Source organism: Aspergillus clavatus, genomic scaffold (assembly GCF_000002715.2).
Source record: "Aspergillus clavatus NRRL 1 1099423829806 genomic scaffold, whole genome shotgun sequence".
Classification (NCBI taxonomy): Eukaryota; Fungi; Ascomycota; class Eurotiomycetes; order Eurotiales; family Aspergillaceae; genus Aspergillus; species Aspergillus clavatus.
The window spans coordinates 40436-56656 of NW_001517093.1; the positions used below are offsets into that span (position 1 = coordinate 40436).

Below are 16221 nucleotides of genomic sequence, written 5' to 3' on the forward strand. Positions count from 1 at the left end.
GTCTTATGTCTTACTGTACGTATTACGGGTGTTTAGGATAAGAATTGCCTTGTGTAGTAGCATTGATATTGAGCACTTCAACCAAGGTCTAGAGATACTTGTTCCTACCCCCGATAATACAGGGGTAAAGATCTATCTCTACTGGTAAAATGCAGAGAGAATAAATACATGGTCTGCCATGGGTCAATGACGCATGACGCATGCTGCGGAGATCTATTAGACTAGATAAAGCATCTGTGGACTTAGCTGTCTTTTCTACCCTAGAGTTGCTATGGATGCAAGAACTCTTCTTGGAAGAGAAGTATATTCTTTTTCAAAAGGATTATGTTAAGCTGCTGTTTATATGTGCGCCCTGCTTGTGACTGGCTTTTTATCCCAGTCTGAGTTTGATGTCTACATCCTAGATATCAACCAGATTCCTTCTCATTTCATTTTTAGAAACAACTGATTTGATTTCCTAGTAAAAAGAGAGGGGAGGAAGCATCAAGGCATTTTGATAGACGCATACTATCCAGTAGATAGATAGGTACCTAGTATTGGTAAGTAAAGGGTGACTGCCATAGGGCGATGCTGTCAGATGACATCAGTGGTCTAAAAGGGAGGTATTTCCCAGTCTATTCGCTATCAAATTACCTCCATTGATATCTCATTCAGTATCGCATGATTTTCCTCTCACCCATTTCTTTTCAGCTCGTTAATTGGATTACTTACTACCAGCCACGTTGGCCCGCATTCCGACCTTTCGGGCTCTTCAGAGCTCAATGTCAAGAGAAAGTCAAAAAGGGTCATTCTTGGAAGCCATCTCCCCCTGGAATATTCCTAGAAGTACCAAAGCGCGCCCCAGTTCTGACCAACAGGATGTTCTTCCGAGATGTCAAGGCGAAGATCACACAATCACACATCGGCATAGAATTAGTCTGCATCAATACCCTCGAGATTGCCCCCCATTGAAGGTGAGATGGTTCTATGCCGTTGACTCGCCAAAACGAAAGCCACCCCTTTCAGAGCATCAAAAGGATGAAACGAAACCCCTCCCGCCACCCAAAAAATTTATCCCATTTACAATCAAGGACTCTCAAGACATCGAGTCTGCTTTTCAGAAGCTTTGTGATCATGAGATTGAGCAAGAGCAAGCTTGGAAGAACGAAACTACGCGGAAAATCCAGGGTATTCCTGTCACCGTACCCGTGAATGAGGATAATCTCTTCGACGTGAATGTTGGGCAGAGAGAACTCACACCGGCATATTGGATAGGCCCCGTGTACGAGGTCCGCCGGGGGACATGGTTTGTTCAAGAAGGATCTTCATTTAAACCGTGTGAGGAGAACCTGGCCACTCAACTAGAGGAAGGATATCTTAAAATAAAGCCATGGCGCTTGGTCAAGTCCCAGGACACCACATCTCAGACTCTGGCTTCCTCTAAATCCCACGATCAAGATGAGCTGCCCACCCATAATTACCCATCTCAATGCGTATCCGATGCTGAATTTGCGAAGCAATGCGCTCCGCAGCCAACGGCTGGTCAAACCGGTCATTTGAATTCCGCCACCGATGAACCTCGAAATTATCGTCTGTTTGGTGCGTACATGAATAACATCGTCACATATCAGGATTCTTCCACGGCTCTGTTGACAAGCGATGATTTCATGACACGGGTGAGCACCACTGTTTACCAGAAGCTAGGTGGCATTGCTGGTACACGGGTAGTGCGTGGTTTTGTTGAACCCAAGAAACAGAAGGATACGACGGCTGCCGTGAAGGGTCGTAACCTCAACAGTAGTCCAGCTCCCTCTCCTGCTACCCCCGACGCAGCTTTGACGGGTGGAATATCAAAGCCTGGACCAGAGTTGTTGTCGTCAAGTACAATCCGCGATCAAAGTTCAAAAGTCGAAAAATTGATTGTTAATGAACCGAGATCGACTCTAGAACAGCAAATGTCATCACTCGCTGGCGAACCCCAGAGTACTGCCGAGCTTGAGGAGCAGGCCCGAAAACAGGAAGAGAAGGAAATGGAAGATTCCAGAGAAGCCAGTAATGAGGATAGAGAGAGAGAAATCGATCATTTGGTCCTTGTCACACATGGAATCGGTCAACGGCTTGGCCTACGACTGGAAAGCATCAACTTTATCCACGATGTGAATGTTCTTCGCAAGACCATGAAGAGTGTCTATAAGGCCTCGCCGGATCTTCAGGCCCTAAACTCTGCTTTTCCGGATAGTCGGACAAATTGCCGCGTACAGGTCCTGCCTGTGTAAGTAAATCGTCACCGACTATCAAGCACCTTATCCTCTCAGATATGGCACGCATTCTTGGCAAGCAGCGCTAACCCAGGGCTCAGTTGTTGGAGACATCGTCTCGATTTCCCCCACAGAGGAGTTAGGCAGAGCCGTAAGGAACTTGATCTCGCCGATGCAGATATCAATGAGGATGATTTCTATCCTGGTTTAAATGATATTACCCTTGACAGTGTACCCGCAGTTCGAAATCTGATATCTGATTTAGCCATGGATGTGTTGCTTTATCAGAGTGCCTACAGTGAGCCTATCTCTACCATAGTCAAACAGGAGTGCAATCGGATACTCGACCTCTTCAAGCAGCGGAACCCTTCTTTCAACGGTTCTGTGAGTCTATGTGGACACTCATTAGGTAGCGCTATCTTATTCGATGTCTTATGCCATCAACGGTCTGGTTCCTCTCGAGAAAAGAGCCCTGCCTCTGAAAAGGCAGGAAGTACGAACCAGTCACCCCAGGAGTCTGCCCTCGACTTCGAATGCGAGGAGCTGTTCTGCTTGGGATCTCCTATTGGGCTCTTTCAGATGATAAAGGGAAACACTATAGCGGGCCGGTCTGTGGTAGAGGGCCGAATCTCCAAGGGCTCACAAGAAGATGGAAGGGATCAAGGACTGTCAGCTACTCCCTCCGGGGGGCATAGCGCATCGACATATACGAGGGGTGCCGCGTTCGGTGAACGGTCGACCATTGTGTCATCACCTAATTGCCGGCAATTATATAACATCTTTCATCCGTCTGATCCCGTCAGTTATCGCATCGAGCCGCTCATCTCACCCGCTATGTCCTCATTGAAGCCACAGCCTTTGCCTTCTGTGAAGAAAAGCCTCTGGGCCGCTCCTGGGCAAAGCCTTACAATGATTGGCAATCGTGTAGGTCAGAGTGTGGGATCGTTATGGTCCAATTTTACAACAGGCGTCGCAAGCAGTCTTTTGAACCGCAGCCTCGGCCTCGGCTCTGATGAAACCTCTTCTGAGCCAGTCGACACTACTGCCCGGAATTTACAGCCTCAAACATCGCGGGGCATATCCCTTATTGGAGGGGCTTCCTCTTTCTCTGAACCTGCCGACGAGTCGATCCAGCAGTCTGATGCTAAACACCGTACTCTGATAGACTCAAATCTGGAAACGCTCTACAAGGGTTATCAGGATCCTACACGCAGCCGACATTATAGAGCTTCGCCTTCGTTCGCTAGTGACCGTATCAGGAGCCGGGAAAATGATAATGGTTTAAATAGACTGAAGGTCGAGGATGCCAAGGTTAGGGCATTGAATTCGAATGGGCGAGTTGATTACAGCATCCAGGAGTAAGTGCTTTAAGGATTTTTTTTCTTTTTTCTTTTTGCTGATATACATGGCTGACAAAACTCATGATATCCTTTAAACACAAGCAGGGGTGCTTTCGATATCTCTTTGATTGCTAGTATTGCCAGTCATTTGACATACTGGGCAGATGAGGACGTCAACCATTTTATCCTTTCGCAGATGCTGTCTAGAAATGGTCGAGAGCAGAGTGTAAAGCCCCAGGTTGGCTAGGCGCTGTCCCATGTTTGGCGATTCGAGAGCATGTTGAGTATGAGTAGATGATAGACATGATCTGGGCTATGACGATGAGTGTGGGATGTGGAAGACATGATTTTCCTACGAAATTGCCATGTCCCTCCTTCACACAGACATAGACTGTCGTAGACTCGTAATGCCTCGAGGTAGTCAAATCGAGCAGCGTTTCATATGTGCGTGACCTTATAGTCAGCCTGGTGCTTAATGCCACCCGACTTCGATATGGCGTTTTAGACCTGAAATATTAATAAACATATGCGTCTGGACTCGAGCGTTGGTGGCAGGATCTTGCCACATGAACTGCTACATTCTCGAGATATACTAGCATTGAAAACTCGGTTTGCACAATACATATACTGTATGCCTTGGTAGGTATCTATTTAATGAGGTAGGCATTTCCTGCAAGTCATTGATTAAGAGTTTGCAAATTGGACTATAGGGGTTAATCCTAACCGATGCTTTGTGGAGGACTAAGCATGATTTAAATCGTATAATTTATCAGGGGTGAAGATTGAATTCTCAAACTAATCCTAGCCATACATAATAATACCTACAGAATATGTTTATATGTCTATCTAATTACTGAGCCAGTGCAATGAAGCCAAATCACGTGATAAGAAGTACCTTGTCTTTTACCTAAGAAGGTTAGCCCTAAATTGGTATCCAATATGAGAGGGTCAATCCCACAATACCCACATAGATTTCAAGCCTGCCCTGGGAATACAAAATTCATCCAACATGAGTACTGAACTTGAACAGGTCTTGAATGTCTGGGACCGCATTCGAGGGAGCAGTCCGATTTATGCATTTCTTCTCAGTGATGTCGATATATACAACGCTCAGAAGGGTATTTTCAATGCCCGAATTCAAGTTGCTCCTCACCACTTAAACTCAAAAGGGACGCTGCACGGGTCATTTTCCGCCTCTGTCACTGACTGGGCGGGTGGGTTGGCTATCGCTTCATGCGGCCATGATACGACGGGTGTGAGTACGAATATTCACGTCAGTTATCTCTCGACGGCGACAACAGGGGACGTTCTCGAGATTGAGGGTCGTGCAGACCGACTTGGCCGGACGCTTGCTTTTACATCAGTTGTTATCTCAAAGGTCTCAGGAACGGGCCAGAAAACCCTGGTTGCGCAAGGATCGCATACGAAATATCTCAAGCCCACTTGAACCGAATCTCGTTCCCTCTCCAGCGGTTGCCGCTATACACGGGGCCTTTTGGGACGATGGAAAAGATAAGACTGGGGCCGAAGTACGCCTTTAATACCGCAATCTTCTTTGCATCCAGCATGAGTGCATGTTCTTTGAATGCTGGATTCACTCGGATAGCGGAGAGCAACACCATTCTTCTTAGCTTTAGATACTTTGCCTTTTTCTCGAGGCAAGGTAATTTAGAATGGGTACATAGTCTCCCTTGTCCATTCGTTACTGAATTGCGGCAGCCTATTCCTGAATTAAACTAAGACATTTAGCTAATCACTGCATTTGATGATTGATATAGACCTGATCATACATATATTATGTGAATGGGTATACCTAAAATACAAGCATTCACTCTCAGAGTAGATGCTTTATTCTCTGGCAAGGGCTCCTGAGTCCTGAGTCCTGTGTTAGTGCTTCAATGACTAATGAGAGGTCCGCCAGAAATTATTATGGAGCACTCCATACTACACAGTAGTACTTCATACTCCATGGCTCCGTCATCAGACGGATATTCCATGTTTCGGCAGGGAGAGTTTGGGTAATGCTCTCTCACATGTAAAGGATAAAGGTACATACTCAAATTCTCCAAGCAGACAAGACTCTTGAAGCCAAGTGGAAAAGCATGAGCAACTACAACTGCACATGGGCGATCTACACGATTCTGTACTACTTTTGTCCAGGAAAGTAGTGAGGTTACTTACGTAATCAATCCGATACACTCCATAGTCCATACCTTATCTGTGCCTTTAGAGTCGAAAGCAAATAACTCCTTGAATTCGAGATTTGCTGTCGACGAAATATTATCTTGTCATTTGGTTGTCCCCATGGGGGTGATTGACAAGAATAGCTGTTCAGATTGCTTCATAACCTTCGAGGGACTCTGCCAGCATAATATATACTTATATACAACTCACCCGTCACAGTACCTGCTTGATTAAAACGTGGTCAATGTCATTCTTTACCCAGGAAGAATCGCTCTGGGCATTGACCTGTCTCTTCTGATCCCTCTCATAAAGAAATCAAATTGCGCCCTAGCATCGAAGCGATAAGAACACAACAATGACCAGCGATCAAGATCGAAATCCATCAAGGCAATCAAAACCCACTCTTTCGCCATCAAGGGAACTTCTTGAGCACATCCTCAATTTTCTCTCAAAATCTAACACTCAAGATCTTGCATGTGCCATTGCCTTCCTGGCAATCGTAACATACGTACTTCTAGGCAGGATTGGGCTATTTTTGATCGGGCTGGTTGCTGGCATCGCCCTACACTCATCATGGGAGGCAGCTGATATCGATCTCAAAGGTGATCAAGCGGGAGCTTTAAACGCCAATAGAAGGAAGGAACTCTCTCTGAGCATAGCAAACAGACTTCTGGACTTGTCGATTCCTAATTCTCCAAGGACTAGCCCCAATGGTGCCAAATGCCCACCCAAAGTTGTTGGTCAAATCTCCCAGCCTGAGCTGCACTTCTCTGGCTTTCCCCGAAGAACAGCAATCGCACTGAGATCGTTTACCGATGCGGTGATAAAGGACTATGTGACGTAAGTCCGTAATCGATGTATCATTGCACCTGCTAACAACTGCGCAAGCCATTGGTATGGGCCGATATTACCGACAGAAGCGACATTTCCTCTCTCGTGCCGGAAACTGTTGACTAGCTTCATCTTTTCACTATCATCTCATATCTCCCGAAAACGGACAGCAGATATCTTCCTAGAATTCTTAACGAACTCTTCCTCATTGACTATTGTGTTCTTGAACGAACTGTCAACGGCATTTCGGAGCGGTGATGGCTGTTTGACACCAGAAGTCACTATCCAGAACTACTTGCAATCGTGTCCCGAGAGCAGCCTAGCGAATATCTTGTCAGAAAATCAGCAGCGTGAAAAATTAAAGATGGCTGCTGATGACATTCTTTGCAATTTTCTGGATCCCCAGGTTTATACTTGCACTGCATTGAGAGACTTCTTTCGTGAGATACTGGTCGGTGTAATCTTCGAGTCGATGATAGCCAGTCTTTCCAGACCGGAGTCAATCAATGGATGGATAGTCCACCTCCTCAGGGAGGGTGAGCCTGAGATAATGAGCGCAATTGATGCGGGCGTTGAGGGAGCACGAGAACAAAGCGTGGCTACTAGCAAGACTCTCACCGACGATTCCAATCTGGATTCAGTCACGATTCAGGATTCATCTTCTGAAATAGATCATCATTCACGCTCCGAAGATCAAAAGATATCTTTTACACAGAAGAATACTGCACTGGGAGCGGAGGCCCTGCGTGTTAACGCTGCAGCGCTGATCTCACAGAAGCACGTGTCGGAAGGTTCCTCTCACAGGTCCTCGCAATCGTATCTTTTCTTGTCGAACCAGCCTACTGCATACTTGAACACCGAGGATAGGGACAGAGACATCATAGGATCCGCATCACTACAGAGTACCGATCTTGCACGGACATCCACAGAATGTGAGGCCATAACAACTTCTTCAGAGCCTGGTCATTTAGTACAGGTCTCCACGCCTTCAACCTCGGATTCAGCGAGCTCCCCAACGATTGCTCATTCCTCCGCGTCTACAAAAACTCTTCATGCAGCTTCTGTTTCTATTGATGACTCCTCAGAGCAAGACGAGAGGACGTCATTTCGGTCGAAGCCTACTTCAGATTACCTAATCCAGATTGAGCCAGCCTCCATTCGGTGCACCGGATGGATGGTACTCCGAAGTTATGTAGATTTCGAATCCCTTCACGAGACAATCCATACGATATCGAGACTCAACAATATACAGAATTTCATCGATGCCCACCCTGTTTTGCCTACTTGGAAAGGCCAGACAAAGCAAGACTTGGTATGTGATCTGCAGAAATATCTTCAGGATGCACTCAAACACGAAGCCCTTGCCAACTCGCAGAGGATGAAACGCTTTCTTGAGAAAACCGAACGCTTTGGCCCTGATTCTAGAGATACCTCTACAAAGTCTGGCTTTCCGTATGCTACCCAGGCTGCGTTTGAAAACGTGGGAAAAGGAGTCCTTGGTGTTCTAAGTAATGCACCTAGGGGCGTTGCTGAGGGAGGCAAAGCCGTCTTCGGTGGCGTGACTGGAGTATTCGGAGGAAGTGGCAAGAAGGCGCTTTTGAACGAAGACAAGGACTCGCATGGCTTTTCAGCCTCAGATATTCCAACCATTGAGAATGCTGGCGAGCAAGAAAGGAGCAATGATGGGAATGATTTTACAAACCTGAGAAAGCGTGAATGCAATGAGAGGACACGTTTTCCGACTGTCCCAGGCACCGGTAAAACATCAAGTTTCTCGGACATGGGGTGTTCAGACAAAGACCTGATCGAACCTGACAAAGATGGAGCTCTTTACAACAATGCATCGAGGGGTGAAACTCACACAATGTCCAAATCCGCACCCACAGATTATCTTTCGGGGCCGCCCCTCACTGGATTGAACGAAAGCGATAAAGCCGATTTGGATTTGACAGTCAAGAGGGAGCAAACAATACCGCACAGTCGGGGCTTTCGTCGAGAACAGGAAAGCGCTTTCACTCAGGAGGAGACGCAGATAGCGGTGGAGCTCATATTCGCTGTCATAAACGAACTCTACTCATTAAGTTCCGCCTGGAATTTTAGAAGGACCCTTCTGAACGCGGCTAAATCATATATCCTGCGTCCTGGAAACCCTACTCTAGGGATGATTAACTCCGTGATACAAGAGTCAATGCTTGAAGCTAATACTTCTGATGAAGCAATCGCATTTCATCTCACAAGACTTCGCGAGAACGCTCTGCCAACGGAGGAGGAACGGGGGTCCTGGCCTCAGTCGCCAAGTGCCACTGAAAAGGCACGCTTGAGAGACACTGCAAAGAGACTTCTTATCACCAAGGGGCTACCGCAGGCGCTTACGGGTGTCATGGGAGCAGCTGCCAGTCGAGAAGCTCTTGAAAAAGTCTTTGAATGTCTTCAAGTCGAAATGATTTCAAGGGGCTTCGTTTTCTCCGTTCTTCTCCAGGCTTTGCGGGCCGCCACTTTCTGAGACCACATCAGTGTAATGTATGATTGCAATTCTGATGATAACGATGATGACGACGCCGCCGCTGCTATGTCTTTTCCCCACTTCGATTGTGTTCATTGTGGACAGCGTGTAGAAATGATAGATATATCTCTGTCTTCGATTAGAGGCGGCTAAATATTCTGCTCAATCAAATCGCTATCTTCACGTGATTATGCGTCCCAACTATTGAGCTACGCGTCGAAGGATAGATACCATCAATCATCCCGATTTCCTGTGAGCGCTGTCTGGTTGGCAATTGAAAGCTTTGCAAATAAACAGTGGCGTACTTGTGACCTCTCCCCAACATCTCCAGGAACACTCTTTTCACAGTGACAATGCCATCTGGATCCCGGAAGCGCGTGTCAGGTGCGGTGGATGATTTCATCGATGGTGGACAATTTCCGCCTAAGAGGGCCAAGATGGAAAAATCGAAGAGAGACACTGAGGCAGCACATCAATCCATAGGAAGTGCACAGAATTGGAGACTTGACGCAAGTGGTGACAAATTCTGGGAGCTTTCGAAGATGCGCCGCGTCACTGTATCTTCCTTTCGAGGCAAGACTTTCATCAATATTAGAGAATACTACGAGAGGGATGGTCAAGAGCTCCCAGGAAAGAAGGTGAGCAGGAAGTTACTCGTGACTTGACCTTACTTGTTTCAAATTAACCTTTCGCTGTAGGGTATCTCCTTACCAATTGATCAATTTTCCTCCCTTGTGACATTGTTACCTGACATTGAGACTGCATTGAGGGAGAGTGGTCAATTCATATCACGACCAGACTACGGTGGGGACGATGGTCAGGCAGATGAGGTTCCCAGAGATGGGACAGAACCTAGCATGGGGGCCGACGTTGTGTACTCTTCTAGAAAGAACATTGACGCCACGAGCGATGAGGATGAAAGTGAGGAATAGGCTCTTTTCAAGCTTATTTCTTACTCAATATGAATGCTATGTAATCATTTGTCCAGCCCCTAAATGAGCAGATTAAACTTTCAAGAGAAGGAGAGCCAAGTGCTCAGGACGTGATAGTCGATCTATGAGAATCGGTTTGTATCCAAATGAAATCTGTTTAGGAGCTCTACTTCCCTGAAGGATAGCCCAAAGACGATAAGCTTCTAACAGGCTGGGCACCATTCTATGGCCTAGAACTACACTTGAAGAGACAGAGCACTCCATGGAAGATTGATAGGCCAAAAACAGACTGAAGAACCATGAAGTGTATGTTTTCAGACAGTTGTTCTTCTTTGATAACCTGAGCGCGAGGAGTCTAAATTGCTTCATAGACAACAGCCTGAGCTGGACGCAGTCTCTAGGTACAGCAGAAAATCATGGGGGAAAGAGATACTCTAGAGAGATAAAAAGATTAAATTCCCCTGTCAGGCCATGGCATGGATCTCATTAAAATTGCAATACTGCACGTAAGGTGTCGACATTCAATAGACGCCAGAATGTAGAAGAGGACGATAGGCTTTCAAGACTGATGATACATGTTTTTCAGTTTGTGGGAAAGAGCAGAGAGGGCTACTCCAGCACAGAGGCATCCATCTAGATCAGGACCCACTCACTTCCTCTCTTGATAAATTTGTCGAGCATTATCCCGATGTCGTTCAGGGCGAAACGGCACACATAGAAGCCAAAAAATTCGGCGGCATGGCGTGTACTCAACTCCAGACCAATCAAAGTGGGAGAAGAAAGCCTGAGACCTGGGTCTTCGACCTGCTGAGCAATTTGATCTAAACCGTGATTCGGCATTAGAAAAGTTGAACAAAATATTTGGGAACATGGGCTCACCAAGGACCTGCGCCGCGTCGCAAAGGCGGGCGAGGGCAGCCATGTAATTTGCATTGGGTCCAGTGAACTGAAATTGCGCTGTATTGCGCTTGGCGGATTGAGAGATTGGTGTCGATGTCATAGGGAGAGAATGAATAGTCAAGTTGTCTTTAGTGGCTTCTTTGGGATGCACTGGAGGTACAGCAGCTCCGAAGCCTGAGTTCTTCGATCGTAGCTTTCGCCACGACGTCAGATACGATGATTTACCCGAAACAGTTGAAACTTTCGATGGCAGTACATCGGTAGCATTTGTCACTTCATCTGTACTCTGAGAATACCTGAAAAGAGGCATAGCTCCTTGAACACCAACTTCGCTGCTTATTTTCTTTGAAAGAGAAACCTGAACTTGATCGAGAACGGTCTCTAATGATTGCATCTCCTCGAGGACGGCATCGGCATCATAAGTGTCGACCTTGGCAAGTTTAAGCAACGCTGCCGTTAGCAAGTCGCAGTTTGACACTTTCTCTTCAACTGCCTTCAGCTTGACATTTTTCACTGCCCAGATATCGTGGGGGACAAATAACTTCCTTGAAAGGTAACCGCCGCGTGGGTGAGCAATGGTCTGGTAGATACACCTCATAAGCCAGAATGGGCGCAGAAGGAATGACTCAGGGCATGGCTCTAATGGAACAGGGGCATTTGCAGCCATTGGGTTTGGTGACCCAGGACTCGTCGGCGAATGAATATGACTGTCAAATAGACATAGACCTCCAGCTGTCAGTCCAGGAGTAGTAAAAGTAGCACCAATTGGTGTGGGTAGAGAAGGCGTTGCGCCGGCTGCTGGTCCCTTGTGAAAATCGGTAAAAGCGCCGCTTGAAGGCGTATCCGGTGAGATTGCAGACGGATCAGGTGCTGGCACCGAAACATTCCTGGGTCGAAATGCCTTCAGACCCGAGTTGAGCTTGCCCAGATTGTCGGGCGCCGAGGGTACCTTGCCAATGAGACGAACTGGAGACGGCACCTTCATTGTTCCGGCATGAGATAATTCTTCCTGCGTGATACCTCGGTCAAGCACTTCGGTCGTTGGGCTGTCTTCCGTCAAGGAAACAACAGAGGGCCTCCTTTGATTTACGTGTTCCATGGATCTAGTCATGGAAGCTGGAGTCTGAGTCGTCGTTGTGGAAGGTGTGGAGAAGTTGATTTGAGATTTGGTTCTGGGGAGTAAAGGTGGTCGGAATGTCGCCGAATCTGCGGGCCGCTCCTGGCTAAGAACTTCGTTTGCGGATTTCGAACGAGAGCTTGTTTCAATTGTCAGCTCTGTCATATTTTGACCTGACATCCTTCGCGCTCGCACGCCCGAGATTGCTCCTGGCACAGAGGCCTGTTTGGGCATACTGGTGGACTCATCTGGGGTCGAAATGTGAGTATGCTTCAGAGAAGGAAGCGCATTCTGGTCAGCTTCAGAATCCGTAGTTGACGGAATGTCATCTTCTGTCAACGGAGAAAGAGCCAAACCAGCCGCTGTCGTAACTGCGGCAGAACCAGCCGTATTGTCCCAGGTTCTACCGAGGAAAGTATTCGTATCCGACTGACGTGGAAGAGCTGACTTTGACTGGAGATCAAACGCAAAATCGTCCATAACGTAACCTCTGGTCATTTCTTCCAGCAACCTCTCCTCTTCCTCAGCTTCATCGTCAAGGTAGTCTGGAGTTGCATCATCAGGATCTTGGAACGCCGAGTGTCCATTATTTGGCTGCATTTTGTGGTCCTGATGCATAGTTATTGTGGTTTCTCTTCCCACCTCTCTTACCCTTTGTTTCGCCAGCTCGACATTTTTGCGAACGTGAGCAACAACGTCGTCGTCCGAGCTGTAATTACCCACATTGACTGCCGGTTCTAAGCCTTCATCATAAGCAGCCTCAACGGCGGCGTCCAATGCAGCATCGAATTCAGCCTCAGTCCCGTGACTGAGCGGCCGGCTTCTTCGCCTTAGATATACAGATGATACTTGCGAGTGCGTTGATGATGGAGAAGAAGCACCGGACTCGTCAATGGTGTCGAGCCAGGATGTCGATTCGTAAATGTCCCTGGCGTGAGTGCTTAACAGAGACAATTCGGCGTGATGATGGCGAGACTGGGACTCGTCTTCCAGGCTTTTCCCTTCCGGCATCTGTGCGACCTGCCCAGGCACCCCTGCATCCTCAAGCAATCTTGCTGGAGGCTGCCAGGAGGGCTCTGCTTTGGTTGACCTATCAAAGGCCGGTGACACAGTTGCATATCTTGCTTCATCATCTAGAGGGGATGGCAACAAAGATTGGCGCCTTGGAGGAATTTGATCGGGAGCCAGAATTCTCGATTCTCCAGATGCTGACCGGCGATGAAGAAAGGAGTTAGGCTGCAAATAATTTATCCGGGTCCCACTATCATGATAATCGTTGTCTTCCAATGATGGTGACAATTCTCCGAATGACTCTTGACTGAGTGGGCGCTCGGGGAGCGCTTTGCTATTAGCTTCGCGAAACGAGAAATCCATACGCCTTAACTCGGTGACGCGGAGCATATAGGTGTCGCGCTGCAGAAGTCAATTATTGGAAACAGTACAAGGCTTCTGGTAAATGAAACTCACGATCTCCTGAAGTTTTAGCCTTTCGTCTTCCCCTCCATTGCTGCGTCGCATGACCAATTGGAGGAGCTGACAGGCGTCATTGTACGCTTCCATAGCACCTTCAAAATTAGCTGCGTTATCAAGGAGAACTGCAGTATTGGCCTTTTGTAGGGCCTTTGAAAGCATTGCTTTCTGAGAATACGCTCGCCGTCGTTTCCCAGGTACCCGCTCCATAGCCGATGAGTGTGAACTATCACCAACATAGTGAGGGCTTGTTGATTCGTAGGCTGTAGTATGCTCGACAGAATCCATGTCTGTCACCCCTGACTTAGTCCATGGGTTTTGAAACAGACCAGGAGCGGTCAACGCAAACTCCGAACTCTCATCTTTAGAATGCAAAGCTGCCTTGTCGACATCTGTTGTTGCGAAGCGGGGCAATTCATGATTATTGAACGGTGTGAGCTCCAGGCTTATGGTTTGACTTGGTGAGACTGAACCCCGAGAAATATGACGACTCTGTCCTTGAATGTGATGGTCAGTGAAGAGATTATGCTGAGGGCTCGAAATTCTGTTTGGGCTCGCATTTGTCTCGGATAAAGTACGGTCATGAATCAATGAACTTCTGCGAGAGTGACCGAGGGGCGAGTCTCTGGTTGAGACTGTCGATTGGGACCAGCGATTTAAGCTGCCTAGACCCTCTTGAATCTCGTCATGATCATTGGAGGGATTCAGGGGTAGCTTTATGATTGATTCTGATACCAACCCAGGCATCGTTGGTGTAGCCGTGCCCGAGTGTGGTACGCTTTCCGCAATACGCTTCTCGACTTGGTTTAGTGAGTAATTCCAAGAGGATGATTGTGATTGCCGCGAAGCAGCCACTTCTATGGACGGCACAGGCGCAACCGTTGCCGACTCGGGTCGAGGTTGGGTTTGCTGATATGAAGGTCTGGTCCCACCTTCCAAAGTTAAATGTTCATGCATTGAAGTGAAGATGAAATTGGCTGTATAAGAGAGTCGAGCAATGCAGAAGTGATAAGATGGAGACGAAGAGCGATTTGTGCGATATAGGAACAGAGGGTCTCTGTGCGCCCGATCTCCTATGCTGGAAGTTCCAATTGTGACTGCAAAAGGAAGGACGTCAGCCACCGATGATACTGCCTTTAACCCAGAGCCCAGTACAGTCGAAAGTGGCAGCGCAAGGGTAGATGTCCCTACGGTGGCTCAAGGATTGCGGATTTCAAGCGTTCTTTTTGATCCAGCGAGTTGAGATGTATCTTGTATTGGTCGCCAATATCGCGGACAAGTCTTCAGAAATATCCCTTTCATTATCCAGGGGTTTTGAGCGAGGAACGACTGATTGCGGGAATAGCCACAGAACCGATGTATGCATAAACAAACGAAGTGTCGCTCCAATGTATTTCTCCTTGTCGCCAACAACCCGAATCAGTGCATCGTAGTTATATGCAGGCTGCTGCGTTCTTCCTTGCGCCGATTTCAAGAGGCGGATCGCAGATAATCCACAGTCAGAGCTAACGCATCAAAAGTGTATATTAGGGCGCGAATTATGGCTGCGGCTGGCGCAAAATAAAGTCACAATCGCTAGTTCGAAAGGCGGCGCAACAAACCGCTAAATGTACTGGCGGATAGGGAGAGACTTGGGAGAAAAGATGCTGTAGGGGAAATTAATTGAATGAATCGCCATGGCAATTTGGGGCATTCAGAAAGAAGATATTCGAGATGATCCATGGCTGGTGTCAGACGTACCGGCGTGTCTAATAAGAAGTGTAGTGAACAACCGACGCGGGGTTAAGATTGCTTAGAAGATGGTGGACTCTTAAGAAAGACTGGTAAATAAAATTGATGTTCCGGAACTCGACTAGATAGAGGTATAAGACAGATGATGTGAGCATTCAGGGCATGATGGTAATGATGGTTGAGACGTGGAAAGGTACAGGCGATAGATCACAGGATTATCCAGACCACAAAGGCGGTCCTGATCCTGGACTCCTGGTTCTGGCTCAGGGGAGAGAGAAGCGGGAGGTCTAGTTACTAGTAGCAAGTAGATAGTAGTAGGGAGACTCTAGACAGTCATTGGAGACCAGCAGCTGAACGTGCGGAGCGGGAAAGGGGCAAACCCAGCCTGAAGGGAGGTGGAAGCCTGGCTGATGCCTGACTTAGCTGGCGGATATGCATATTCACATAGCTTTTCTTTGTGGCACCTCAACACAAGTATTGATATCCTTCTGTCAATTCATTTCTTTTCTTTTTATCTTGCTTATCTGACCTACGAACTCTGGGAAGAACATTCAAACTGTCTGTATAATGCTCACATGTTCTTGGCCTGTTTATTTTCCTGCCTAGGGGACTGTATCAGATAAATTGCACAGATGATGTGAAGCCAACCATACATCTCAAGGGAAGTACTACTAGTTTAATCCTAAGTTCACAAGAAGCCATGTATCCCACCAAGTAAGATATTTTTAACGCCAGCATCTTCAGAAAATATTCTTCCTAAGAATGTCTGGTGGCAGTTCATGGAGATGATGGCTGCTCAGATTCCCAAGGCATAACATCAGGGTACAAACACACACACACACACACACACACACACATATATGGATTATTCCATGAGCTTCCAATGCGGCCCAATGACTGATGATTGAACCAGCTGGTTGTCGCATAGGCAAGGAATACCCAATGGGCACACGGCACGAAAGCAGAAGAGTGAATT

The 16221-nt window shown here is 47.3% G+C and overlaps 5 protein-coding genes across 5 annotated transcripts, besides 2 other annotated features; 4 read left to right on the top strand and 1 right to left on the bottom strand.

Annotated features, from left to right (window-relative positions):
• Window positions 1–761: 761 nt before the first annotated feature.
• On the top strand, window positions 762–3824 carry ACLA_079440 (DDHD domain protein; the record flags this gene model as incomplete). The annotated part of the gene is made up of 3 exons (XM_001267685.1): window positions 762–2251; window positions 2339–3595; window positions 3683–3824. 3 exons carry the CDS (start codon window positions 762–764, stop codon window positions 3822–3824), a joined length of 2889 nt encoding a protein of 962 aa, XP_001267686.1.
• A 762-nt stretch (window positions 3825–4586) lies between these two features.
• Window positions 4587–5024, top strand: ACLA_079450 (PaaI family thioesterase; the record flags this gene model as incomplete). Its single annotated transcript, XM_001267686.1, has 1 exon — window positions 4587–5024. One exon carries the CDS (start codon window positions 4587–4589, stop codon window positions 5022–5024), a length of 438 nt encoding a protein of 145 aa, XP_001267687.1.
• A 2118-nt stretch (window positions 5025–7142) lies between these two features.
• ACLA_079460 (PX domain protein) lies at window positions 7143–9095 on the top strand (the record flags this gene model as incomplete). Its single annotated transcript, XM_001267687.1, has 1 exon — window positions 7143–9095. One exon carries the CDS (start codon window positions 7143–7145, stop codon window positions 9093–9095), a length of 1953 nt encoding a protein of 650 aa, XP_001267688.1.
• A 353-nt stretch (window positions 9096–9448) lies between these two features.
• ACLA_079470 (transcriptional coactivator p15/PC4 family protein) lies at window positions 9449–10027 on the top strand (the record flags this gene model as incomplete). Its single annotated transcript, XM_001267688.1, has 2 exons — window positions 9449–9733; window positions 9794–10027. 2 exons carry the CDS (start codon window positions 9449–9451, stop codon window positions 10025–10027), a joined length of 519 nt encoding a protein of 172 aa, XP_001267689.1.
• A 633-nt stretch (window positions 10028–10660) lies between these two features.
• On the bottom strand, window positions 10661–14471 carry ACLA_079480 (uncharacterized protein; the record flags this gene model as incomplete). Its single annotated transcript, XM_001267689.1, has 3 exons — window positions 10661–10848; window positions 10907–13457; window positions 13512–14471. 3 exons carry the CDS (start codon window positions 14469–14471, stop codon window positions 10661–10663), a joined length of 3699 nt encoding a protein of 1232 aa, XP_001267690.1.
• A 1598-nt stretch (window positions 14472–16069) lies between these two features.
• Window positions 16070–16102: a microsatellite.
• Window positions 16074–16101: a microsatellite.
• Window positions 16103–16221: the final 119 nt, after the last annotated feature.